The sequence below is a fragment of the Microcebus murinus genome, chromosome 22 (genome assembly GCF_040939455.1).
Source record: "Microcebus murinus isolate Inina chromosome 22, M.murinus_Inina_mat1.0, whole genome shotgun sequence".
Classification (NCBI taxonomy): Eukaryota; Metazoa; Chordata; class Mammalia; order Primates; family Cheirogaleidae; genus Microcebus; species Microcebus murinus.
The window spans coordinates 8,944,382-8,971,080 of record NC_134125.1 but is presented as its reverse complement, the minus strand read 5'-3'; the positions used below and the strand labels follow the sequence as shown (position 1 = coordinate 8,971,080).

General features: G+C 60.3%; 1 protein-coding gene across 2 annotated transcripts; it reads left to right on the top strand.

The window, feature by feature from the left end:
* Positions 1–26,295, top strand: RASAL1 (RAS protein activator like 1). 2 transcript variants are annotated; one of them, XM_012756336.3, is made up of 21 exons: positions 1–146; positions 3,891–3,947; positions 5,486–5,599; positions 5,805–5,866; positions 9,634–9,763; positions 11,747–11,828; positions 11,910–12,041; positions 13,120–13,208; positions 14,441–14,558; positions 14,726–14,879; positions 15,248–15,312; positions 15,582–15,694; positions 16,749–16,941; positions 20,365–20,502; positions 21,062–21,206; positions 22,283–22,455; positions 23,078–23,215; positions 23,355–23,490; positions 24,055–24,175; positions 24,917–24,993; positions 25,208–26,295. In XM_012756336.3, the coding sequence occupies exons 1-21, from the start codon at positions 82–84 to the stop codon at positions 25,345–25,347; spliced, it is 2,442 nt and encodes an 813-aa protein (XP_012611790.2). In that variant the 5' UTR covers positions 1–81; the 3' UTR covers positions 25,348–26,295. The 2 variants fall into 2 exon arrangements, 1 of the variants encoding a protein (XP_012611790.2); XR_012914246.1 differs by lacking the exons at positions 23,355–23,490; positions 25,208–26,295.
* The last annotated feature ends 404 nt before the right edge of the window (positions 26,296–26,699 follow it).

Sequence of the window (26,699 nt, the reverse complement as noted above, 5' to 3'; positions counted from 1 at the left end):
AAGCTGGTGACATGTAGGCGTCCCCGGTCCGGCCTCGGAACCTGGGCGCCCTTCTACCCGGAAAGTTTGGGGCTGCGCGCCATGGCCAAGAGCAGCTCCCTGAGCGTCCGCGTGGTGGAGGGCCGGGCACTGCCCGCCAAGGACGTGTGAGTGCTCCTGGGGCGCCCCGGGGGCGGGAGGGCGTGGGGCAGGTCCCCTTCCTCGGGCCAGAGCCCCGTGCTCACGGCCGCCCTGGTGGGAGGGGCGCCCACCCTTAGCAGATGCCCTGCCCGCCCCCAGCCAGGGCTCTTTGTTCCCGGGATGCACTTAAGGGGTCTCGGGGCCAAGAGGGGGCTGGAGGGTCAGAGCTGGGAGGGTTTGGGGACTCTTCCTTAGTCCAGGCGCGTGGGAGGGGAGGCTTCTCCGGCCGGGTGCGGCCCTAGGAGGGGAACCCCGGGGAGGAGCCCCAGAGAGCCCGGGGTCCAGATGGGCCCCGGCATTCTGTGTGCATCTGGCGTTTAGGTTTGCAGAGTGTCGCCAGGTGGCCCTCTGGGGTCCTGTTCACCCACTTCCCCAAGCGCCCAGATAGGCGGCTCCCAGCCGAGCGTGGCCTTCCCTGAGCTGCGCGGAGAGCCGCCCCCTGCAGCCCCTCCCCAGCCAGGGGTGGCGGGACGGGGACCCTTGGGCTGCCCCGGCTCCACGCCCCTGGCTGTGCTGCTCCCGGGGCTGAGTCAGCAGCTGCTGAATCAGCAGAATGGGGGGGGTGTCCCCCTCCTGCTTGGCCTGGTGCCCGGAAGGGGCTCTGAGGGTGTCAGTACCTGAGACAGGTGTGGGATCCTTGGAAGGACATTTGCCCTGTGACCTTGAACCTGCTTCTCCCTGGGCCTTGGTTTCCATGTGGGCAATGGAGCTCTGCACCGGGTCACCGGCTGGATCCCTGGGGTCACACATCCAGCTGTGGGGGTGGGGCACCTGCTGGGGTCTGCCCTGTGGCCATGGGGGGCAGGGACGTGGAGGCTGAGGCTGGGGCTTAGCCATGTGCCAACCCGGCGGGCTGCGAGCGCCCCGCTAGGACAGTCCCGCCCTTGGCTTCTCAAGCGCCCCTTCCCAAGCTGTAGCTGTGTCGCAGGGGAGCTGTTCAGGGCAGCTTTTGCCACCCCCCAAGCCTCATGAGCCACCCCAAATAAACACGCACCTGAAACACAAGCAGAGCTGGCTGTGCCAGTACAGCCCCGGGCCCTGCCTCCTCTTTCCTGAGATGTCCCCAGAGCCCCGAGAACAGAGATTCCGCAGCTGTCAGGGAAACGCCGGCCGGGTGGGGCCTGGCAGCTGCATGGCCGAAGGGCCCTTTCCAGAAACTGGGTCCCCACCTCCCTGAGCTCTGGCCCTGCCCCAGTTCTGGATGAGGGGTCGGAGGGGTGGCAGGCGTCACCCTGGGCCTGGCTCACAGGGCTCCTTGTGCTTCTCCTGAGAAGGGAGTTGGGTCGTCCCTCGTCCTATCCCTCCCGTGCCCAGTTCCTGGGCCAGGGTGAGCTATGAGGTGGGCCACGCCCCAGGGCAAGGGTCGGGATCGAGCCACCCTGCCTCAGTTTCCCCGGCTGTTGGCACCGTTCTTCAAAGGGACTCTTCTCAGAGCACGCCGGGATCCCCATGCCTGTGAGGGCTCCTGGTGGGGGGGTGTTCTGGCTCCCCTGTCCCAAGGGAAAGGGCGCAGACACTGCGCAAACCACTGCCGCGTCTGAGAGGGGTCTGGGAGGCGGCCCCCGCAGAGAACTTAGCGTCATTACTATTATCAATAACAGCAGCCACCGTCAGTCCTTGAGGGCTTGGTCCGCACCAGGTCCTGTGCTTAACTCCTCCTGTGGTCCCACTGGCCTCTTCGCCTTGCTAGCGGGAAACTGAGGACCAGAGGGGCAAAGTGACTTGGTGAGGTCACACAGGTAGGATCTGAACCCTGGCTGCTTCCGTGCACAAACCCGACTGGGCAGGCGATGGCTGTGTCGCCGGGGCTGCGTTCCCAGGCTTGAGCTGAGGCAGGGGCCGTGGGAGAGGCCAAGAGCCTAGAGAGATCTGGGGGCTGGAAGGGGCCACCCCGTCCCGCCACCACTGCCCCTACCTGATAAGCGCTGATAAGGCCCTCATGCGTCAGAGCCTGGAGCTGACTAGCGCCGAGCGCGGCTCCCATGGGGCCTGGGGGTCAGGCCGGTGCACAGCAGGGCCGTGTCTCCCAGCCCTTTGCTAGTGGGATCCCGGCCAATCTGAGCCCACCTCTGCAGTTGGGGAAACTGAGGCGTGGGGGCCTTCCTAAAGGAAGCTCAGGGCTGGAGAGCACGGAGGGAGAGACTGCGACACACACAGGGAGTTCCCAGCCACAGGTGTCCAAGGCTGGGCCCAGAGAGGGAGACCGAGGCTCCTGGGGTTGCCCAGTCCAGGGGGGTTGGGATAGAGCCAGAAGGGGAAACTGAGGCGTGGGGCACTACACAGACCCGGGTTCAGAGGCGGAGCCCAGAAGGGAACACGGAGACTCAGGCTATCTCTTAGTCTGAAGTGCTCAGGGATAGAAAGCAGATAGGGAAATGGAGGCATCAGCACTAGCCAGACGGGGCTACAGGAAGGAGTCCAGAGAGGGAAACTGAGGCACAAGGAGGGGCTCATCTAGCCAGACAAGGTTCAGGTTGGAGCTGATTCTTAGTGCCACCATCCCTCTTCCCTGGAATCCCTAAGGCATTTGTGCATCTGTGACAAACCGAACAGAGAGCAGGTGGCAGAGAGGGAGGGAGTGGCGGCTGGGGGCTGTTTAGACGGGGCGGGGGGCACTGGTTCAGAGTGTGTCTGCGAGCCCCATAAGCCGCCACTCCTCCCTGGGGCAGAGAAGGCACCCCACAAACCCGCTCACTCAGAAACATCTCTGAGGCCACCTGCATGCCGGGTGGGGGCCCGGAGGGAGGAGGAGGACACGCACTCTCCCCCAAGGAGCTCGCAGTTCAGGAGTTGCAGACAGGTGGGGAGACAGACATGGAACACATGGAGAAATCGGGGAGCAAGGTGATTTTAGGTGCTCAGAAGGGTTGGGGACAGGACAGCAGTCTGGAGTGGCGTCTTTGAGGAGGTGACTTTTGGACTGAGATGTGAATGACAGGAAGAAGCCATGACACGATCAGGGACAGAGTGTCTTAGGCAGTGGGAACAGCACGTGCAAAGGCCCTGGGGCAGGCAAGAGCTTGATGAGAGACAGAGGAGGCCTGTGCGATGGGATGGGGGAGGAACTGAGGGGTCCCGCTAGACTGCGTGGGGACGTACTGGTGACTGCCACTATGCAGGGAGGATGGGGGTGGCTTTGGTTGGCCAGTGGCTCATGGCTGCTGGGGGGGGGGTGCAGCACATCTCTCCTTGGCTCAGTTTTGAGGTCTGGGTCCCCCGGGCTGTTCCTGCAGGAGAGAGTCTTCTGAGGAAGGGGGAGTCCCCTCCCCAGGGAAACCGCCACTGAAATGCAAAGTTGGGGGCAGTGCTTACCCCAGAGGGGGACAGGGGGAGAGCTCGGGTCTCCACCCGCCTCGAACTGCTAGTTCCTCCACCCCAGGAGGTGGCAATGCCCGATTTATAGAGCAGGAAACTGAGGTCCAGCGAGGGCAGGGGACTTGCCCAGGTTGCACGCCCAGGGGGCGTGCCGTGGGTGCAAGCTGAGCGTGCACACAGGCGGTGGGGCACGCGTGCCCTGGGCGGGAACCTGGGCAGCCCTGACGGCACCCGCTGGCCCCGAAGTGCTGCCTCTCAGCGGGACTTGCTGTGTGACCCTGGGCAAGTGCCCTCCCCTCTCTGGGCCAGGGCTTCCCCTGTCTGTGCGATAAAGGTGGATCGGCCCGCCCGTCACTGCCCTCTCAACCCCGCTCCTCCCGACCCTCCTCCTGCAGGTCCGGGAGCAGTGACCCCTACTGCCTGGTGAAGGTGGACGACGAGGTGGTGGCCAGGTGAGGAGCGGGGACGCCAGGCGCGGGGCCAGGGCAGGAGGGGCTCTTTCTAGACGGGGAGTCCGGGAACAGGAACTCACACTGAGGGGCGGGGAGGTCAATGCTTGCCCCACGGGGGACAGTGGGCGGGCCCTCCCCCGCCGGCCCCATGCTGTCCCTGCGGCTCCCTGGGGCTGACTCAGCGAGGCCAGCCCGAGCCTCCCACGGTGGCCTCCCCAGGCGGGCAGCGCAGCTCGGCTGGCCTGGCTGGTCCCGCCGCCGGGTGCCGCGGGCACTGGGTGCGTGCGTGCCCGCCCAGCGGTGCGAACACCGGCGACCACCTGTGCACGCCACGCGCCTGCGCCAGTGTGGGTGTGCGCGTGCACGTGGCTGCCCCGCGCACACACGTGAGCGCCAGCGCCTGCCCGCCCGAGCACGCGGGCGCCTGCGCGCACACGTGTGAGGTGTGAGGCTGGGGGGCTCGGGTTGGGCTGCGCTTGGCTGTCACCCCCGCAGGCCAAGGGACAGCTCTCAGCCCACGCAGGTCTGAGGGCGCGGGTGGGCGGGTGGCTGAGGCCCTGGTTCCCATGGAGACGGCGGGATGCAGGATGCTCCTGGCACCGGCTCTGGTCCAGATGGACCGCGAGCTGGGGGCGGGGAGCCCGCGTGGGGGGGGGCAGCCGCAGCACCCTGCCCCCCCATTGTCCTCCCCGCGCTGGGGCTGTCCCCTGGCCACGTTCCGCGACACCAGCCCAGACCCACAGACTGACGCGCGTGGGAGCCCGGGCGCTGCCTCTGCCCCTCTGGGCTGCCAGGAGCCTTCCAGCTCAGGGCTGGGGAGCCCGGGGCTCTAGCGCGGAAAGCGGGGTGGGGCAGGAGGGTGCTTGGGAGGAAGCTCTGGGGGTCCCCCTGATGGCGCTGTCCCGGGGCTGGGGGAGGGGCACGGTGCGCGAGCACGCATGCGTGTGTACGCCCTGTCGGGGGAGAATGTGGTGAAAGAAATGAGGAAGGGAGCAAGCACCGAATTTTGCAGCCATACATTTGGGCGTGTCTTCACCGGGCTAAGTAGATTCTTTGTTCCCTGTTGGGTGAGGGAAGCGCGTCTGCAGGGGCGTGGGGCGGAGATGCTGCGTCTGCCTGTCTGTCTCTGGTCTTGTCTCGTCCCCGCCCCTGGCTTACCGTGCGCTGCGGGGCCCTCCCCTCCCCACCAGGCACCTTCCTGTTCCTGGAACTCTCCAAACACATCCCTGCCACAGGGCCTTTGCACCTGCTGTTCCAGCCTTCCGCAAGACTCCCCCTCATTGTCTCTCTCCTCTTTGCCATGTGTGTGTTTTGACCAGAGGAAGCCTTCCCTGACTCCCTTGCCTCTGTCTCCCAGACCCAACCAGGGTCTTGCGTTTCTGGTGGGTTCGTGCCTGGCTTCCAGGTGTGCGTGTGTGGAGCGCCTGTCCAGGCCCGGCTGTGCTTATGTGGGGGTCTCTGAGTATGTGTGGGGGTCCCCGGGTGTCTGCCACCCGTGCGGCCTGAGGGCCCCCAGCCCCCTGCGCCGGCCTTTGCAGGACCGCGACCGTCTGGCGCAGCCTGAGCCCCTTCTGGGGGGAGGAGTACACCGTGCACCTGCCTCTGGATTTCCACCACGTGGCCTTCTACGTGCTGGACGAGGACACCGTCGGGTGTGTGGCTGGGCCGGTGGGGTGTGTGTGGGGACCCCAGCCGGGCGCCTGAGGGGAGGTGGGACATGGGGTCACACCCCACAGCAAACAGTGCCCGCCCACCCAGCCCTTGACACTCGCCGACCCAGCCCTTGACACTCGCCCCACTTCTCTATGGGCGGGGCGGGCGTCCCTGACTCGCACCCTCCCCCCGGCCTCTCCGCAGGCACGACGACGTCATCGGCAAGATCTCGCTCAGCAGGGAGGCCATCGCAGCCGACCCCCGAGGTGGGCCAGGGGCGCCGGCCACAGCCGGGCAGAGGGCGGAGGGCACTGTGCCCAGAGTGGGCGTTTACAGTGGCAGGTAGCAAGCGGCACAGGGACGCTCAGAGCCTCCAGTGGGACATTATTTTTGTTGTTTTTTTTTTTGAGACAGAGCCTCAAACAATCCTCCTGCCTCAGCCTCCCAAGTGGCTCCCGAGTGGACTACAGGCATGCGCCACCATGCCCGGCTAATTTTTTCTACATGTATTAGTTGGCCAATTAATTTCTTCCTATTTATAGTAGAGACGGGGTCTCACTCTTGCTCAGGCTGGTTTTGAACTCCTGACCTCGAGCGATCCTCCCGCCTCGGCCTCCCAGAGTGCTAGGATTACAGGCGTGAGCCACCGCGCCCGGCCTATTTTTGTCTTTAATTTTTGAGCAGTTAATTCATTTGCCTAGCTCAATATCCAGATTTTACAATAAGCAATGAAACTGTCTCTCACCCAACTGCACTATTCCTTTCCTGCATGTCGTTTTAGGGATAGTTTAAACGTATACAAGCAGGTAACAATAGTCACAGCAGCACTTAGATAGTGCTTACTGTGTACTGAATGCGTTCTAAGTGCTTTGCACGAATCAACTCAGTTATCACAGTAAGCCTGTGCGGTCGGTCTTCTTCTCATGCCCGCTTTATAGGTCAATAAACGGGGACACAGAGGGTTAAATGACTTGCCCAAGGTCTCAACGTTATTAAGCAAAATGGCCAGAATTTGGATCAAGGTTGTCCAGTTCCAGATTCTGTGTTCTTCATCCTGTACTATCTGTGGCTTCCATGAATATCATCTATTCTGTGACAATCGGCATCTTGTGTTCCGTATCTTGCCTTTCCATTCATCACCCACCTTTCGAGATCTTTCTGCAGCGGCGAGAGTTTCCGCATTCCTCGCTCTTGGTGGGACTTTGTGGCACCCCACGATTGTTTATTCGGCTGGGTTCCTCTCGACGGCGTCTGGGTTACGCACAGTTTTTGCCAAGTTCAAACAATGCTGCCGTGAATAGCCTTCTACAAACGCGGCTTGACACACGTGCAAGTTGTACCCATCCGTCAGACAAATCCCTGGAGGCGGATTTGCTGGATCGAAGAGTGTGCGCGTTGGCGTGTTTGATAGTCCTTGCTGGGCTGGGCACAGTGGCTCACGCCTGTAAGCCCAACACTTTGGGAAGCCAAGGTGGGAGGATCGAATGAGGCCCGGGGTTCAAGACCAGCCTGAGCAGGATAGGGAGACTCTGTTTCTACAAATAACGTTTAAAAAATTAGCAGGGTGTGGTGGCACATGCCTGTAGTCCCAGCTACTCGGGAGGCTGAGGCAGGAGGATCGCTTGAGCCCAGGACATTGAGGTTGCTGTGAGCGAGGCTGACGCCATGGCACTCACTCTAGCCTGGGCAACAAAGTGAGACTCTGTCTCAAAAGAAAAAAAAATAAAAAAATAACTAGGCAGATTTTTTTTTTTAGAAGAACCAAATAAAACTTTTAGAGATAAGTACAATCGTTGAATTTAAACACTAAGTGGCTGAGTTAAACATCAGCTCATTCGTAGCTGCAGCGAGACTCAGTGAACTGGAAGAGCGATCTAGAGAAATGATTCAGAATTCATCTCAGAGAAAAAAGGAGAAGGAAAATATAAAAGAGAAGTTCAGAGACATGGAAAATAACTGTGAAAGTCCAACATCCATTTACCTGGAGTCCCGGAAGAATGGAAAACACTGGGGAGAGGAAATAATAATAAAAAAAAAAATTGGGGAGAGAAAATAATAAAAATGCTCATGGCCTAGAAGTTTCCAGAACTGAAGGGACGACATGATCCTATAAGTAGAAGAATCTTCACAATCTTCACTAAGCAGGATTTAAAAATTCCTTATCTAGGCGCGTTGTGGTGAAACTACAGAACATCAAAGATACAGTCCTCAAAATCAGAAAAGATAGACCACTTACGGAAGAGCAATGATTAGGCTGAAAGCTCATCTCCCAAGGGCTACGAGGGAAGCAATGTCTTCAAATGTCAAAGGAGAGGAGAGAGGGAGGAGAGAGAGGGAGGAGAGAGAGGGAGGAGAGAGATCCAAGCTTTTTGAGGGAGGAGTATGTTGGGATTGATGAGTATGTTGGGATTGATGATGAGTATGTTGGGATTGACGATGAGTATGTTGGGATTGACGATGAGTATGTTGGGATTGATGATGAGTATGTTGGGATTGATGAGTATGTTGGGATTGACGATGAGTATGTTGGGATTGATGATGAGTATGTTGGGATTGATGAGTATGTTGGGATTGACGAGGAGTATGTTGGGATTGATGATGAGTATGTTGGGATTGACGAGGAGTATGTTGGGATTGACGAGGAGTATGTTGGGATTGATGATGAGTATGTTGGGATTGACGAGGAGTATGTTGGGATTGACGAGGAGTATGTTGGGATTGACGATGAGTATGTTGGGATTGACGATGAGTATGTTGGGATTGACGATGAGTATGTTGGGATTGACGATGAGTATGTTGGGATTGACGAGGAGTATGTTGGGATTGACGAGGAGTATGTTGGGATTGACGAGGAGTATGTTGGGATTGACGATGAGTATGTTGGGATTGACGATGAGTATGTTGGGATTGACGATGAGTATGTTGGGATTGACGGTGAGTATGTTGGGATTGACGATGAGTATGTTGGGATTGACGATGAGTATGTTGGGATTGACGATGAGTATGTTGGGATTGACGATGAGTATGTTGGGATTGACGATGAGTATGTTGGGATTGACGATGAGTATGTTGGGATTGACGAGGAGTATGTTGGGATTGACGAGGAGTATGTTGGGATTGACGATGAGTATGTTGGGATTGATGATGAGTATGTTGGGATTGATGATGAGTATGTTGGGATTGATGATGAGTATGTTGGGATTGACGGTGAGTATGTTGGGATTGACGATGAGTATGTTGGGATTGACGATGAGTATGTTGGGATTGACGAGGAGTATGTTGGGATTGATGATGACTATGTTGGGATTGATGAGGAGTATGTTGGGATTGATGAGGAGTATGTTGAGATTGACGAGGAGTATGTTGGGATTGATGATGAGTATGTTGGGATTGATGATGAGTATGTTGGGATTGACGAGGAGTATGTTGGGATTGATGAGGAGTATGTTGGGATTGACGAGGAGTATGTTGGGATTGACGAGGAGTATGTTGGGATTGATGAGTATGTTGGCATCGTGGGCAAAGCTCTTTTTCCCTGAGACTCATTTTCCCCATCTGAAAATAGGGATAATTGCAGCACCAATGTCAGAAGTCAGTGCCTCGACACATGTTTAATGTCAATGGGATTTTTTTTTTTTTTTTTTGAGACAGAGTCTCGCTTTGTTGCCCAGGCTAGAGTGAGTGCCGTGGCGTCAGCCTAACTCACAGCAACCTCAGACTCCTGGGCTCAAGTGATCCTCCTGCCTCAGCCTCCCGAGTAGCTGGGACTACAGGCATTCGCCACCATGCCCGGCTAATTTTTTCTGTATATATTAGTTGGCCAATTAATTTCTTTCTATTTATAGTAGAGATGGGGTCTTGCTCTTGCTCAGGCTGGTTTCGAACTCCTGACCTCGAGCGATCCTCCCGCCTCAGCCTCCCAGAGTGCTAGGGTGACAGGCGTGAGCCACCGCGCCCGGCCTGTCAATGGGATTTTCAAGTCAGCACAGCGACCTGTGGATGCTTGGTGAGTGTTGGCGCCTGTCCCCTCCAGGGATCGACAGCTGGGTCAACCTGAGCCGCGTGGACCGGGACGCGGAGGTGCAGGGCGAGGTCCGCCTGTCGGTGCAGGTGCTGGAGGACGCCCGGGGTCGCTGCCTCCGCTGCCACGTGCTCCAGGCGAGGTAGGCGCGGGGGAGAGGGCGGTCTGAGAAGGGGCAGGAACCCCTGGGTGTCCCTCCTGACTCCTGGGCCCTTCTGGGCTCACAGCCGGGTTCCTGGAGTGCACGAGCAGCCCAAGCTCGCCGGGCTGCACGTTCCCGTGTGCAAAAGCCTCGTCAGGCTCTTGTGACCAGCAGCCACAGGCCAGACACGCAGGCTGGCCAGACACCCGAGTGTGGAGGTGTGGCAATCAAGTTGTAACTGACAGACACGCGAGTCCTACTGGCTTAGGCAGAAGAGCTAGTGTATTGGCGCATATGACTGGCGTGTAGCTTCAGGCATGGCTGGATCCAGGTGCGCAGAAGGTGACTTCAGGAATCTGTCTCTATCTCTTGGCTCTGATGTCCTCTATGTTAGCTTCATTCTCAGGCAGCCTCTCCCCAGGTGGGGGGCAAAGAGGGACCTGGCAGCCCCCAGCTGGCATGCTGTCAACGTAGCCACTCCCACTGAAAAAGAGCTATTTCTCACCGTTTCCAGCCACTGTCCAGGATTAATTCTTGTTGGCTCAGTCTGGGGGACATGCTTGTCTCCGAACCAGTGACACTGACGGATTGGCTAGGCCTGAGCCACAGCCCCTTCCTGGAGTGGAGGGAGGGATTGCCCCGCCCAAGTCATTTGGGCTGGGAGTGAGGGAGGGGTGGGCTCTGTCCCAAAGAAAATCCACAAGGAAGATGGATGAGCAGAAGATCCCACCGGTGGCCCTCGAGGGCACCAGCTCATGGGACACCCGTCCGCCCTCGTACCGACTTGTCACTGTGATCCCTTCTCCCTTCCTCAGCTCGCCTGTTTTGCTCTGTAAATACCTCCGCCCTCTCCCCTCTCTCCCCCATCCTGTCTTTCTGCCTTTTTTCACACCTCACTCCCCCGACCCTTACTTTTAGGCCAATCCTCGCCCAGATCGGGGAGGATCTCCTATTTCTAGCCTGCTGTGTGATCACAAAGCCCTTGCTTGCCCTCTCTGGGCCTCTCTGGCCACCTCCAGATTTTTGCCCCCAGCCTTGGTGCGGGAGGGGCTCCCCAGAGTCTGGACTAGGGAGGACCAAGGAGGCAGGGGCCAGGCTGAAGGACTCAGCGTGGGGCAGGGGCTCCCTGTCTTCTTGGTGCCCACGGCCCCCTCCCCAGCCAGGATCCTTGCAGGCATGAGAGGGACCGATTGCTGTCGCTTAGCAACTGGGCTGGCTCCTAGGAAACCAAAGGCGGCTTTGGATGCTGAGCAGGGATGGGAGGGAGCAGGGGGAGGAAGCAGGCAGCCCCCGGTGGGGGTGGGGTGGGGGCCCTCAAGGAGGAGGGATGGGGAAGCTGACTGGGGCAAGGCTTTGGGGTTGTCATGGCAACTAGAAGCAGGGGGCTCTGCCGCATGCCTTCTCTTGGGTCCTAGACAGGGAGTGGGCATGGGTGCTTGTTGAATGAATATACAAACTGAGTACCATCACCTGCCAGGTGCTGTGCTAGGTGCTTTACACACCTTTAACCCTTGGCCTTGTGAGGTTGGTCTGTTATTACTCCCATTTTCCAGATGAGGAAACTAAGGCTCAGAGAGGTGAAGTGACTTTTCCTAGTGTCACCCAGCCAATGAGTGCAGAGCCGGGCTTTGAAGCTTTGCATTTAGTCTCCGATCTAGGGCCTCTGGGGAAACTGAGGCTCCCTTCCTCCTCCCCACGGCACCTTCACTTGCGGGGCTTTTTAATGCAGGGTTTGATCTTTCTGTGCCTCAGTTTCCTCATCTGGAAAATGGGGGCATACGCGTGCCTACTCCTAGGGCAGTGTGAGGGGACAGGCGTGCTGAGGGGTGCCCCTTGCCGGGCCCCTATGGTGGAACATTTCGTTGTCTTGGAGACCGTAGCATCTGAATGCCCTTCCCTGAATCCCCTTTCCAAGTGAGGCCAGCTTGGGGCTCGGTCCTTGAGGTCCCGTGTTCCCTCACTCCTTTCCCCACCTGTCCCCAGGGACCTGGCCCCGCGAGACATCTCCGGCACGTCTGACCCGTTTGCACGCGTGTTTTGGGGCAGCCAGAGCCTGGAGACCTCGGTGAGCGGCGGGCAAGGGGCCGGGAAGGAGGGGCGCCCGCCCGCGGTGGCTCTCCGCTCACGGACCACTCCCCTGCCCCAGACCATCAAGAAGACGCGGTTCCCACACTGGGACGAGGTGCTGGAGCTGCGGGAGGTGCCCGGTGCCCCGTCCCCACTGCGGGTGGAGCTCTGGGACTGGGACATGGTGGGCAAGAACGACTTCCTGGGCATGGTGAGCCTCACTCCCTGTAACACCGTCCGTGGCTCCCCAGTGCCTCCAAAGGAGAAGGAAGACAGGATGGGCTGAGCCTCCTGGGGCTCAGAAGGGCAGAGGTGAAGGCTGCATCAGGTCCCCTGGCCAGGCCTGGGTGATGGGATGCCATTGCCCCATTGTACAGGGGAGGAAACTGAGGCTCTCAAAGGTATGGGAGCCTGCCCTAGATCGTAAGATGGACCCAGATTCTCGCTCTGGGGTGACGGCATGCCAGATGAGTGTGTGTCGGCCCTTGCTAAGTGTCCCTCCGGCAGCGCCTCACGCACTTAGCCCTCATGGCCACCCTGCGAGGCTGGCACTGTCGTCATCCCCATTCTACAGACGGGAAAACTGACACTCGGAGAGGTCAAGCGGCTTTCTCAGGTCCTACGACTAAGAAAGAGCAGAGCCGGGATGTGCGTCCAGGTCCGACTCTAGAACCCAAGCCTGTGACTCCTACTCCTGGAGGCTCCGGGCACGGGGTCTTTCTCTTGGTTTCCCATCTGTAAAATGGGCGTGATCGCTCCTGCCTCTCATGGCGGTTGCGAGTGGCTGAGAGCATTCTTCAAAGGAGGCAGGAGGAGAGTGCACGAGACGGAGGCTAGGCGAGGCGCCGCGGCGGTGCGGCCGCTTGGCAAAGGCCCGACCGAGGCTGCAGCCGCCGCGTGACCGAGTCCCGCTCCCGGCGCGCACGCGGACACCGGCGCCAGCGACCGTGGCGGGGGCCCTCGGAGCCCGGGAGGGGCCGCCCCGCGCCTGCGACGGATAAACCAGCTGTGGTCGTCGACACGGGAGTACTACTCAGCCATGAACAGGAAGCGCACTCAGTCCCGGCGCGCTGTCTCCAGCCGCTGTGTGACCTTGGGCAAGCGCGCCACCTCTCTGAGCCTCAGTTTCCCCAGCTGTACACGAGGCGCTCCCTGGAGGCCCTGGGTGCCCTGGCAGGAGCTGACACCGGGCGGGGAGGGCAGGGGGGTGGCCCCGCACCCCGGCGCCCCTCCCCATGGGCGGTCCGAGCCTCCCAGGGCCGCGCCCAGCGCTCCGCGTCCGCCCGCAGGTGGAGTTCTCCCCGAGGACGCTGCGCCACCGGCCGCCCGACGGCTGGTTCCGCCTGCTGCCCTTTCCCGGCGCCGAGGAGGATTCTGGGTAAATGCGGGGGCGGGGCCGGCGTGGGGGCGGGGCCGGCGTGGGGGCGGGGCCTCGCGGGTGCCCCGCCCGCCCACACGACCGCGCCACTTCATGCATTCAGCCAACGCGCGTGGCGTCTCTCAGCGTGTGCCCACGCGCGCCCAACTCAGTCCCCTTTCGCCCAGCCCCTGCGCACGCGCACATGTCAGTCCGCACTGGGCGATGTGTGTCCAGCGCTTCGGGTCCTTCCACACCTGTCTGTACCTATCCACACCTGTCTGTACCTATCCACACCTGTCTGTACCCATCCACACCTGTCTGTACCCATCCACACCTACTGTACCTATCCACACCTACTGTACCCATCCACACCTACTGTACCCATCCACACCGTCTGTACCCATCCACACCTGTCTGTACCTCTCCACACTTGTCTGTACCTCTCCACACCTACTGTACCTATCCACACCTACTGTACCTATCCACACCGTCTGTACCCATCCACACCTGTCTGTACCCATCCACACCTGTCTGTACCTATCCACACCTGTCTGTACCTATCCACACCGCCCATTCCTTTATTTTCGAGACAGAGTGTCGCTCTGCCACCTGGGTAGAGAGCAGTGGCATCAGCCTAGCTCACAGCAATCTCAAACTCCTGGGCTCAAGCGATCCCCCTGCCTCAGCCTCCCGAGTAGCTGGGACTACAGGCCCCTGCCACAATGCCGGGCTAATTTTTCTATTTTTAATAGAGACAGACTCGCTCTTGCTCAGGCTGGTCTCAAACCCCTGAGCTCAAGCGATCCTCCTGCCTCGGCCTCCCAGAGTGCTGGGATTACAGGTGTGAGCCACCGCGCCCGGCTCACACTGCCCATTCTTGTACACTCTTGTTTCCACTGGCCCCCCTTTTCCTTCCCTATTTATGCCTGTCAATGTAGGTTTACACCTGTTTATACTGGCCACGCCTGTTCACACCTGTTCACGCTGTCCACACTTGCCTACTAGTCCTGCACACAGTGTTTACGCTGGCCACACCGTTCCGCTCTGGCCGCCTCTGCACTGTCTGTGCTTGTGCATTCCTATTCACACCTGGCCACACCTGTTCACACCTGGCCACACCTGTTCACGCCTGTCTTCCTTTGCAAACATCCATGTTCATTACTTGTGTTCCCACCTGCCTCTCTTGGATATCCACGCCCGCCCATAAGTACTTATTTATGCTCCTTTACCTGGGGTCCCCTCCCGGGCAGGGGGAACCTGGGTGCCCTGCGGCTGAAGGTGCGCCTGATCGAAGACCGCGTCCTGCCCTCCCAGTACTACCAGCCCCTCCTGGAGCTGCTCATGGGTGCTGTGCTGGGGCCGGCGGAGGTGGGTGCATCGGGCAGGGATTCTGCGAGGGGGTGGGGGTAGGGGGAAGGGTGCAGGGGTGGGGGGCTGGGTTCTGGTCTCCCCTGCCTTGGGAACCCCTTCTGGGCTCTTCGGCTTTGGGGTCCCGGGCTCCCAGGTCGCCTCTGCAGCCGCCTGTCCCTGCCCAGGAGGACACTGCTAGCCCCCTGGCTGTGCTGGAGGAGCTGACCTCGGGGGACTGCCGCCAGGACCTCGCCACCAAGCTGGTGAAGCTCTTCCTTGGCCGGGGCCTCACCGGGCCCTTCCTGGACTATCTCACCCGGCGCGAGGTGGCTCGGACCAGTGAGTCGTGCGCATGACCCCCTGACATCGCTCCCCGAGGGTGGCACTGCAGGAGGGTCCCTGGGAGGGGAGTGGGAGGTGTCAGGCAGAGGGCAGGGGCTCCCGTCTGTAGGGGTCCCTGTGCTGTGCACCCCCAGGCAGCTGGGAACACAGTCCCGGGTTCAAGCTCTGGTTTTGTTACTCGTGAGCTGTGTGACCTCAGGCAGTTCACTTAACCACTCTGGGCCTCTGTACTGTGAGCAGGGCTGATGTTTTGGGTCTCCCTGATTCTTGAGGCTGGAAAAATCATGACCCGCACCTTGATTGAGTGGGGTGAGCTGGGGTGAGCACCCCCAAATCCCAGCAAAGCCTTCCCTCTGTCCTCCCAGCCGACCACAACACCCTCTTCCGGTCTAACTCCCTGGCTTCCAAGTCGATGGAGCAGTTTATGAAGGTGAGTTGGGGGCCTGGGGGGCCGGGCGCAGCCTCCTTCCCCGCGCTCCCCTGGCCCCCGTGCTTGGCTGGGTCCAGGTGGCACCGAGTGGCTGAGCTGCAGTGCTGGTGGCTCGTGCCTGGCCTTGCCCTGAACTGCACCGGGGCAGCGCCCCCCACCCGGCCCTGGCCTCTCTCTGAGCCTCCCCCGCATGGGCCCCCTGCGCCCAGCTCACGGGCGTGCCCCGGCTCGCCCTCAGCCCTGCCTCCTGTGGTGCCCCCCGCCCCCAGCTCGTGGGCATGCCCTACCTGCACGAGGTCCTGAAGCCGGTGATCAGCCGCGTCTTCGAGGAGAAGAAGTACATGGAGCTGGACCCGTGCAAGATGGACCTGGGCCGCGCCAGGTGAGCAAAGCCCAAGGTGGGCCCCGGCCCTCGGCAGCCCCTGGCCGCCTGGGTCCTCGCGGGCCGCCCGTGCTGCCTGCCGCCCCGCCTGCAAGCGCCTGCGCAGGACGCCGTGGTTAAGCTCAAAGCCTCACACGTGAGCCCACGGGCCGCTCCAGCTGTGAAGAATAGCAATTAGAGGCAGGACTCTCAAGCTGAGCTCCCCGGGTTCGAATCCCAGCTCTACCCCTCCTCCTGGTGGACACCTTGCCTTAACATCCGTGCCTCACTTGTGTCACCTGAAACTTGGGCTCATGGCACTGAGTTACACGTGCAAAGCCCAGCACGTGGTGAGCGCCTCACAGGACCGTTTGTGAGACCAGGAGGAAGTCATTCCATGCCTTTGTGGGCGTCTCCTACTTTCTTTCCAGAACCTTCTCCAGCCGGGGCAGGCTGGTTCCCGCGGGGCCACTGGAGCTGGTTGCTGGGCAGTCCACTGGGGACCATGGTGGGGACAGGAGAGGGTCTTTCCTTGTGCTGCCCACACCCTCGGCCACCCCGAGGCAGCCATCAGGACCCCCTTTTACAGATGAGGAGACTGAGCCTCAGAGAGGGGAGGTCACCTGCCTAAGGTCACGCAGCGGGGAAGTTGCGAAGCAGGGCTTTGATCCCAGGCCCTGAGCGGACGGGCAGAGCCCGTCAGTGACACTCCAGGCCGAGGGCTTTTCCTGGCCCCTTGGCCAGGATGGGGAGACTGAGTGGGTCCCCCAGGGGACGGGGCATCTGGGGACCTGGGCAGGACCTGCAGAGGCCCTGAGGTGTGCCTGGCACTGACCGGCGCCTGTGATACGAGTGACAGGATGACACTTTGAGGTGGTGACATTTAAGCTGCATGTGGGGCGAAAGTGTCCCGGGCACAGGGCCCGGCGAGTGCCAAGGCTGTGAGCCGGGACGACTTGGGCGTTCCAGGGGCAGCGAGGGGCCGGGTGGGAGTGGCAGAGCCGAGTGGGGCAGGTGGGTCCCCTGAGCTCAGCGGGGGTCTTGGGGACACCGGAGCTGCTCTGTGGCCCTGCAGGAGGATCTCCTTCAAGGGCGCGCCCTCAGAGGAGCAGCTGCGGGAGACCAGCCTGGGGCTGCTGACGGGCTACCTGGGGGCCATCGTGGACGCCATCGTGGGCTCCGTGGGGCGCTGCCCGCTGGCCATGCGCCTCGCCTTCAGGCAGCTGCGCCGGCGCGTGCAGGAGCGCTTCCCCCAGGCCGAGCGCCAGGTGGGCCGGGCCCCACGGCAGGGGTGCGGGGCGGCGGGGCTGGGGGGCCAGAGCTTGCCCGGGTCACGTGGAGAGCCAGGAAAGAGGTGGGACTGGAACCCAGGCTGCCCCTATCAAAGCACTCTGTCCCCGGCAGAAGTGGGGACAGTGCCTGCCGGGGTCTGGGACACAGGGTGGCAACGATGAAAATAATAATAATAATAACAATAGCAGCTACCACTATATGTTGTCTGAGCATGGGCTAGACCTTGTTTTAAGTGATTTACGTGTTTATTATTACCTTGTCTAAGCTTCACGTCCCTCCTGTGACCTGGACACTAGTATCATTCCCATTTTACAGAGGAGGAAACTGAGGCCCGGAGAGGTTAAGTCTCACAGCCAGAAAGGGGTCCGGTTGGGATTGGCACTCGCCCAGGCAGGCTGGCTCCCGAGGCTGTGCTCATAACAACCAAACTGTAGAGTCTGGCGCCAAGTAAGCACTTCCTAAATTCCAGCTATGAGAGAGAGGGAGGGAGAGGAGCTCGGATCCTGGTACACAGTAGGGACTCAGTAGGAAACACCCAAAATAGAGTCTAAAAATAAATTGCGGCTCGTGCAATTGCTTTTCCCAGCATGGATACGAAAGTTGCAAACTCAGGTGCTGGGAGTGTGAGGCAGGTGTGGCCCATGAGCAAAGTAGGCAAGCTGCGGGGCGCTAGGGGATGGCAGATTGGGGCTCCCACATCCCGTCTAAAGGGGCCACTCTGGGGGATCGTTGCCATGTAGGAATGGGGGCCCCGTATTGCCCGGTCTTCAGTGTTTATTTAAAGGCAAGATTCTGAATTTTATGTGAGGTCTCTCACTTTTAAAATGTTGACACTCCGCCGGGCGCGGGGGCTCACGCCTGTAATCCTAGCACTCTGGGAAGTCGAGGCGGGCAGATTGTTGGAGGTCAGGGGTTCAAAACCAGCCTGAGCAAGAGCGAAACACCGTCTCTACTATAAATAGAAAAAAATTAATTGGGCAACTAATATATATAGAAAAACTTAGCCGGGCATGGTGGCGCATGCCTGTAGTCCCAGCTACTCGGGAGGCTGAGGCAGGAGGATCGCTTGAGCCCCGGAGTTTGAGGTTGCTGTGAGCTAGGCTGACGCCACGGCACTCACTCTAGCCCAGGCAACAGAGTGAGACTCTGTCTATAAATAAACAAATAAACGAACAAATAAATATTGACACTGGCTGGGCTCACGCCTATAATCCCAGCACTTTGGCGGGCCAAGGCGGGAGGATTGCTTGAGGCCAGGAATTTGAGACCAGCCTGGGCAACATTGTGAGATCCCCCCTCTACAAAAAAAATTTAAAAATTAGCCGGGTGTGGTGGTGCGTACCTGTAGTCCCAGCTACTTGGGAGGCTAAGACTGGAGGATCACTTGAGCCCAGGAGTTGGAGGCTGCAGTGAGCTATGATCGTGCCACTGCACTCCAGCCTGGGTGACAGAGCGAGACCCTGTCTCTAAAAAGAATAAAATAAAATTCACCTAAAAAAACCCCAACAAAAACAGCCTGGCCGATCATTATATCTCTGTGGCTGGACTGGCCTGCGGGCTGCCAGTTTGAGACTCTCTGTTTAATGCTCCACACATCTGCGGCGGTGGCGGCCACCGTCCCCCTGACAGATGGCATCGGGCGAGCTAGCGCTTACGCAGTGCTGGTGCACAGAAACGCACACCGGGGTTCCCTTTGTAGAAAGGTCTAAGGCTTGCTCAATGTCGGAGACGTAACGGCCCAATTCCTCGAGCCTGGGTGAAGAGCTTTTGACACAGGCCAGATCTCTCTCCGCTTCCTGTTTACCGATGGGGAAACTGAGGCCCGGAGAGCTAAAACACCTTGGCCAAGGGTGGGGACTCAAACCCAGGCCTCCAGACTCCCAGCTGGGGTCTCTCCCTCCACCCCCTTCTCCCCGGCTGCGGAGTGAGTGAGCTCTGGGCCTCCAAACCGGGATGTGACTCAGTTTCCACCCACCTTGGCTGGGCTGTCACCTGGGCTGCCGGCAGAGGTGTTAAGCGGGACGCAGCTGTGGCAGGGAGGCGGGAGGGAAAGGGGGAGGCTGGCTCCCCAGACAGCACAGTCCTTAGGGGAAGCCAGTGTCCCGACGCCCAAGTGTCCCCAGCCCTCAGCCCCCAAGTGGGCAGGAAGGGGGACTTTCTCCGCCGCAGGGTGGGCGGCTCAGGCACGGCGGGAAGCCCCCCCCCTGCTCTCTGCCACCTGTGCCTTCGAAAGCACCCTGCTGCACAGCGGGTGGGGCGTGGTGGCCCTCGGGCAGTTCGGGCTCCAGATGGAGGGCGAGACCCTCCCCCGGGCAGCTCCAGGTCCCAGCCCCCGCGGGGCCACTCGCCAGGAAGCGGCACACGCCCAGGGAGGGCATCGTTCCAGGTGTGAATCCAGCCTCCAGATACACACAGGAGCGCATCTCGGCTAAATATAGCCGGGCAAGTGTGACAGGCGGGTGGGGAGTTGGTTTGGGGAGAGCAAGCCGCGCTCAGGATGGAGGTGCGCCCGGTCCCCGAGTCGCGCCCGGTCCCCGAGTCGCACCTGCGGCAGCCGGGGCAGCCAGCCTCACCTGTAGGTGGGCCGGCCCCGCACTCACACTGGGGCACCGCACTCTACAGTTTGTAGAGAGCACAGGCTGGGGGAGGGGGTCGCACACAGCACGGACTCTGGAGCCTGCGGAAGTGGGTTCACTGCTGTGCCTCAGTTTCCTCATCTGGAAAATGGGAATAATAGTTCCTACCCCACAGGGATTAAAAGTGACAGTTCAGGCTTAGTTGCTGACACCCAGTGACTGCTCCCTGGTAGCTGGTTGAATGGCAGGAGAGAATGGTGAAGAACAGAGTTCAAATCCCGGCTCTGCCACTTACAGCTGTGTGGTCATGGGCAAGTGAGCTTCCCTCTCTGGGCCTCAGTTGTCTCCTCTGTAAAATGGGTATGTAATCCCTCCTAGGGCGAGTGTTAAATAAACGAATGGGCAGAGAGGTGGCTGTTACAACGGTAAATCACAGATCGGGGTCTCCTCTACCCACCAGCTGTGTGATCTTGGACAAGTCACTTGATGTCTCTGAGCTTCTCTTCCTCCTCTGTAAAGCAGGAGAGATGCTGGCACGCCTGTCACAGGGCTGTGCCCTTACCACAGAGCTTGGCACCAAGCGGACTCTGAGGTCATTCGGCAAAGTCTCATTTTGCAGGATTGGATTGTCACTCCATTTTCCAGGTGGGAAAACTGAGGCCCAGAGAGGAGGAACCTCCTTGGCAGGCCAGTGTGGCCTCCTGACCCATCGCCCATCCCACTTCTCCTCGCACCATCAATTTCTAGCCCTTCCAGCCTCAGTTTCCCCAGCTGGGAAGTGAGTTTCTCGGGGCCCCTCTCACCTGCGCCCCCTCCCGGCAGGACGTGAAGTACCTGGCAATAAGCGGCTTTCTCTTCTTGCGATTCTTCGCACCTGCCATCCTCACCCCGAAGCTGTTTGACCTCCGGGACCACCATGCGGACCCTCAGACCAGCCGCTCCCTGCTGCTGCTTGCCAAGGTGCCGCCAGCTGTGGGCCTCCTCCTGGGTGGTCTTAGCCGGGAAAACAATCGTGGTGGGACAGAGCTGGGAGGCCAGACCCGCAGAAGATCCAAATGACACGGGAGAAACCCACGTCTGAAACGCCACCACTCTGAGTGCCAAGGCACCCGTTATGCTCTCCAATTTCCTCTTTGAAATGAAAACCCAACCCTTCCAGGAGGAAAGTGGAAAGCAGGCCGGCAGTCATTTACACCTCAGTATGAATTAGACCAGCCTTTACAAAGCAGCAGCAACTCGAGGTTCTGCTGGGCTCTGAGTATGCATGATAGGATTGGGCAGTCCTGGATGGGGGAGAAGTCTGGGCTGGGGAGGGGACAGAATAAGGGAACTTGGGGTGCGGATTCCAAAAGGGGGCGGGAGGCACAGATATTCCCCAAGGCAGGCGCTGGTATGAGTCTTCTCCTTTCATTGAGCACTGATTTAGGAGCCAGGACTCTGGGCTTGTGTTCTGAGTCCATAGAAGGCCCTCCCCTCTGCAGCAGCCTTGGCCTTGGCATCCCTTGCTCCTTTGCTCCAGGCTGTGCAGAGCATCGGAAACCTGGGCCAGCAGCTGGGCCAGGGCAAGGAGCTGTGGATGGCCCCCCTGCACCCCTTCCTGCTGCAGAGCATCTCCCGCGTGCGGGACTTCCTGGACCGGCTGGTGGACGTGGATGGGGATGAGGGTGAGTTCCTGTGGCCCTGCCACACCGGCCTTGTCACCCCACGGGGGCACTCCAGGCCTCTCCCTCACCCCCACCAGCTTCTCAGCACCGAGAATGTAGACCTGTGGGTCGGCTAGTCAATCAACGAACATTTCCTGCTGTGGGTCAGCTAGTCAATCAACTAACAGCTGTGCTGGGTCCCCTGCTGTGCTGGGTCCTCCCGGCATCCCAGCCCAGGTGGGGATGGGGGTCGGGTCACGGCACGGTTCGCGTGCAATGGACAAGCATCTGTAATAGGCACTGTTCTAGGCGACGCTGTCTGGGGACACGGCGGTGAACAGGACAGAAGGAAACCTGGTCTCATCGGGGTTTTATCCAGGGGGGCCCACAGGCTGTTAGCAAGACGAGCGAGCAAACGATGCGATGCGTTAGGGAGCCTGAATGCGAAGGGGAACAAAGAAAGGAGGGTAGGGAAGACGGGGCAGGGGCGGCAGGTTGAACTTTTCGATAGGGTGCCCAGGAATGGCCTAACTTTGGTGACACTAGACTAAAGACCTGGAGTGGGACAGAGAGAGAGCCAGGTGGATCCCGGGAAGAGTTCCAGGCAGGGAGGAGCATGTGCAAAGGCCCTGAGGTAGGAGCAGGGAGAGACAGCGAGGAGGCCAGTGAAGAAGGGCGAATGGGGCAAACAGGAGGTGGGCCAGACTGTGTGGGGCTTCGTGGTCTGTGGGGAGAATTTTGGCTTTGGCTTGGAGGGAAACGGAGCCACGGGACGATTTTAAGCAGAGGAGTTGGGGTCAAGTCCCTGTCACCATGTAGGGCCCAGGTCATGACATAGCTGGGTCCAAGTGGCAGAGGAGCAACCTGTCAGAATGTTGAACATCCCTCTCCAACCCGAGAAACTGCAGGTGGTGGTGCCGCTCTGCTCCTCCCTGCCTCAGTGGGACCATTCCCTATTGAGGGAGGGGATCCGAAGTCACCGTGTCCTTCCCCTGCCTCCAGGGGAGCATCCGCAGAGGCCCTGGGCTGGCTGGCAGGACGGGTCGAGCCGGGCCGGAAGGGCTCAGGGTCCCCCACCTGTCTCCTCCCTTTCCCAGAGGCGGGCGCCCCAGCCAGGGCCCTGGTGCCGCCCTCGGCGACGCTCCGCGAAGGCTACCTGCTCAAGCGCAAGGAGGAGCCTGCCAGCCTGGCCCCGCGCTTCGCCTTCAAGAAGCGCTACTTCTGGCTCAGCGGGGAGACGCTCTCCTACGCCAAGGGTCCCGAGTGGCAGGTGGGGCTCCAGCCCACGCTGGGGGGCTGTGCGGTGGTGGCCTCCCTCATGGAGCCACCCCTTTGCAGCTAGGGGGAAACTGAGGCTCGAGTGGGCAAGGCCGCAAGGCGCCGCTGTAGCAACGTCACACCTGCAAACTCCCAGGACAGGCTTTGCACACAGCTTCCGGCCGATGCGGCCGGGGCAGGGACAGGGACACACCTACCCGTACTCGCCATCCATCACACACCCTTCAGAGCGTGCACAGGCTGTGGCCTGGACACACGCAGGGCGGGGACGTGCTTAGCCAGCGTCCGGCGTTCCCGCCCAGACCTAGGCCAGTGCCGCTTAGACTCGGGTACAATCGGGTGTGTCACTCACACGTCCTGTTGATGACATAAGTGGATACACGTGCTTAGAACCACGCCCCAAGCACCGTGTAAGTGGTCGCTGTTATGATGACGATGATGATTAAGAAGGAAACTGAGGCCCAGCGGAGTTAAGTCACTCACAGAGTGACAGGGCGGGACCACAGAGCACAGATGCGTGAGGAACGTCCCCGCCCCGGGGCGCCGGGTGACGCGCACGCCCGGGGGAAGCTGTCCCTGGCCCCGCACGCGCTGCAGCGACACCCTTTCCCCAGGCGCGCACCTGCTTCCCGGTGTCGCACATCCGCGCCGTGGAGCGCGTGGACGAGGGCGCCTTCCAGCTGCCCCACGTGATGCAGGTGGTGACGCAGGACGGCGCGGGGCCGCCGCACACCACCTACCTCCAGTGCAAGGTGAGGCGCCGGGACGCGGGGCGGAGGGGCGCGGGGCGCCGGGACGCGGGGCGCCGGGACGCTGGGCGCCGGGACGCGGGGCGCAGGGCGGCACCTGTCGCTTCCTGCCTGGCCGCCTGATCCCGTCCCGCCCCTGCAGAATGTGAACGAGCTCAGCCAATGGCTGTCGGCCCTGCGCAAGGCCAGCGCCCCCAACCCCGACAGACTGGCCTCCTGCCACCCCGGTGCCTTCCGCAGCGCCCGCTGGACCTGCTGTCTCCAGGCCGAGCGCTCGGGTGAGGGGGCGGGGCGGACGGCAGGCCCCGCCCCCGCGCCTGTCAATCAGCGGGTGTCCCGTCTCTGCCCGGGCTGGCTGAGCAACCCTGGGCAAGTTAGGCGACCTCGCAATGCCTCCATCGGGACTGCGAAACGCAGTCGTGAGGGCTCGGCGAGTGGACGCACACGAAGCACTTAGAACAGCGCGGGGCTCGCAGCGCTCGTCCAATGTGACAGCTGTGTTTTAAGTGCCCACTCCGTGCCGGCGTCCGGCGTGTGTGTGCTCGCCGCCACGCAAGACGAGCGCATGACCAGACAGTGACAATACAGTGTGTGAGGGCCAGGGGAGGCAGTCGAGATCCCAGAGAATGCCTCTGACCCAGCCAGCCTCAGGATGGGGGATCCAGGAGGGCTTCCTGGAGGAGGCGCTGTTTAAATGCAACCCGGGTAGAGTAGGAGTTAGCAGGGAAGTTGGACTGGAAGGGAGTAGTGGGTTTGAGGAGAGATTTTAGAGGTAGAAGGGGTCGGGCTTGGGGACTGCCAGGCCCGGGGGCGGGGTTACCGATGACGCTGTGTGCCTTCAGCTGCCGGCTGCAGCCGAACACACTCGGCCGTCACCCTGGGGGACTGGAGTGACCCGCTAGACCCGGACGCCGAGGCCCAGATGGTGTACAGGCAGCTGCTTCTGGGGCGCGACCAGCTCAGGTGGGTGCCCCCAGCCACCCACTTCACCCTGTGACCCGCTGGGCCATCCAGGCCCGGGCTGAGACCGGGCGTCTATCAAGTACTCCGTTGGGTGGGCCCCATGCAGACCCTGACCTTGGGATGTACAGCCTGGCACTCCAGAGACACAGTCCACACAAAACCCTGGCCTCCTGAGCTTGCTATATGACCTTGGATATGTCCCTTCCCCCAGCTGGCCTCAGTGACAGATTTGTCCCAACCCATTATACAGTGGGTTCTGAGCTGACCTGCCTGGGTTCCAGTCCTGGCCTGGCCACTTAATGGCTGTGCAATCTTGAGCAAGTTGCTTAACTTCTCTGTACCTCGGTTTCCTCATCTGGAAAATGGGGCTGATAACACTCCCTACCTCATGGGGTCGTCCCTCGATCCCCACAGGTAGACCACTTTGTAATCAGTAAACGGTAATGGTCGTTGTTATGCTGTGTGACCTTAGGCAAGTAACTTTACCTGTGTCTCAGCGACCATCTGTATAATGGAGCGAATAGTAACACCTACCTCATATAAATTTGTCATTATAGTTAAATGAGTGAAAACACACAAAGGGCTTAGAATAGTGTCTGACGCTCTAGAAATGTTTGCTGTGATGATGATGATGATGATTCACCGGAAGCTGCAATGTCTCCTGCAAGCAGCGGAGATTCTGGGGTAGGGGCAGGACTGGGAGTCAGGAACCAGCCTTGTCTTTCTCGCTCTACCTTCCAGGATGCAAGCCCTGGGGGATGCCAGCGCGGCCATGACTCTGGAGGCTGACACGGGGAGGGGCTCCAGTGCCCCGGAAGGTAAGGGGTTAAGGAAGTCCCTTTTCTTTTCCCCAGCGGGCACTTGCCACCGCTTGCCAAGCACACCCGTGTCCTCCCGCCCGCCCTCCTGTTTCCCGTCCACCACTGGGCTGTGCGTGGGGCTCTGGGAGATTTTAGGGTTATCAAGCCACCTGGGGAATCTGCAGCCTGCCCTGCGCTGGTTGAGCCTGCGGCCCGCTGGTGTCCCTCCCAGGAGCCTGTCCTGACGTCCTGGCCCGGCAGAGGGCAGCGGCTGCCCGCCTGCTGGAGGTGCTGGCAGACCTGGACCAGGCCCACGAAGACTTCCAGCTGCAGGAGCAAGGGAGGGCGGCCCCAGGCCACCGTAGGCCCTGACCAGTGCGGAGCCGCCTGGAAGGAGGAGCAAGGAGCCGTGGGGCCCTCCTCAGCCTGCCCTGGCCCCGTAGTCTCCTCGTGGCTGTCCTGTACCTCTTTGATGCCTTGAAGGCTCCTGAGACATGCATAGTCGTGCGCGCCCCGCGTCCAGAATTCAGGGCACTGAATTCCCTCGGGCAGGGGCCAGCCTTGCCTTGAGATTCACGCTCTGAGTCAGACTGGAGTGGACAGGATAAGGAACCTGACTTATGTGCTGAGCCTGGGGACTCTGCCTCCCTGGACTAGCTTCTACATACTCCAGTGAGGCTAGCCTGGCCCTGAGCTGCTGGATACAGCTGTACCTGAACTCCTAATGCCCATGTGGCCTCGTTGCCCCAGACAGGCACAAAATGGGCTCAGCCTTTCCTGTTCTCATGTCTGCTAATCCCTGTAACCTCACTGATCCTTCTGTACCCTGCTGTTCACTGGGGGGCCCCTACCACAGGCTTCCAGAATCAGGTACTAGGAGAAGAACTGAGGCTAGGAGCCCCGTGTGCCAGGCTCAGATCCTTTGAACCTGGAAGACCTTGCCTTCTGTGAGCCTCAGTTTACCCTGTATGAAATGAGGTGGGAGTGAGTCAGACGTGTGGTTTTCAAGTTGGATTCTATCGAGGCCATTCGGGAGCCAGGGAGGGTTTCTCAGACTCTATGGGCCCAAGCCCACCCACTCGGGTTACTGCTAGAAATGCAGATTCCTGGGCCCCGCCCAGATGCTGGCTCAGATCCGAAGGCATGTGGGGACAGGAATCAGGGTTTTGAACGGGTTCTAAAGCTGATGTGGGTGAACACAAGGTTTGATTGCCACGGGCCTGGGAAGTGGGCAATTTTATATATTAGGGTTTGGGGTGAGACCTTGTCCGAGAATGACAAAAATATTATTAAATGTTTGGGAACACCCGGCTGGCGGAACTGGACTCGTTTCCGGTTTTGTGTGGCTAGAGCGCGGGACAAAAACAAGCCTACCTGGCAGGGGATCCGACGGACAGGACCGGGGCGCTATCCCGAGGGTGGCCAGCAGGGGCCGCCTGGAGCCGCAGCGTCCGCCACCGCGGCAGGGACATCCTGGCAGGTGGCAGAGGCTCAGGTTCGCGGTGTGCGGTTGATCCTGGGGTCTGTCCCCGTCTGTCCCTAGACGGAACCCGCTCCTCCCCGCCGAGGGCAGGGGCTGGAGCTCTGGGGTCCCCGAGAGCGGTCGGGGTCTCCCAGCCCCTCCACGTTCTTCCGGAGGCTGCGGGCTCTGCACCCAAGTTCCTCGTTTCTTGCAATGGAGCCGGAGAGCAAACGCGTGCAATGCCTGTGCTCTTGGGAGAGGG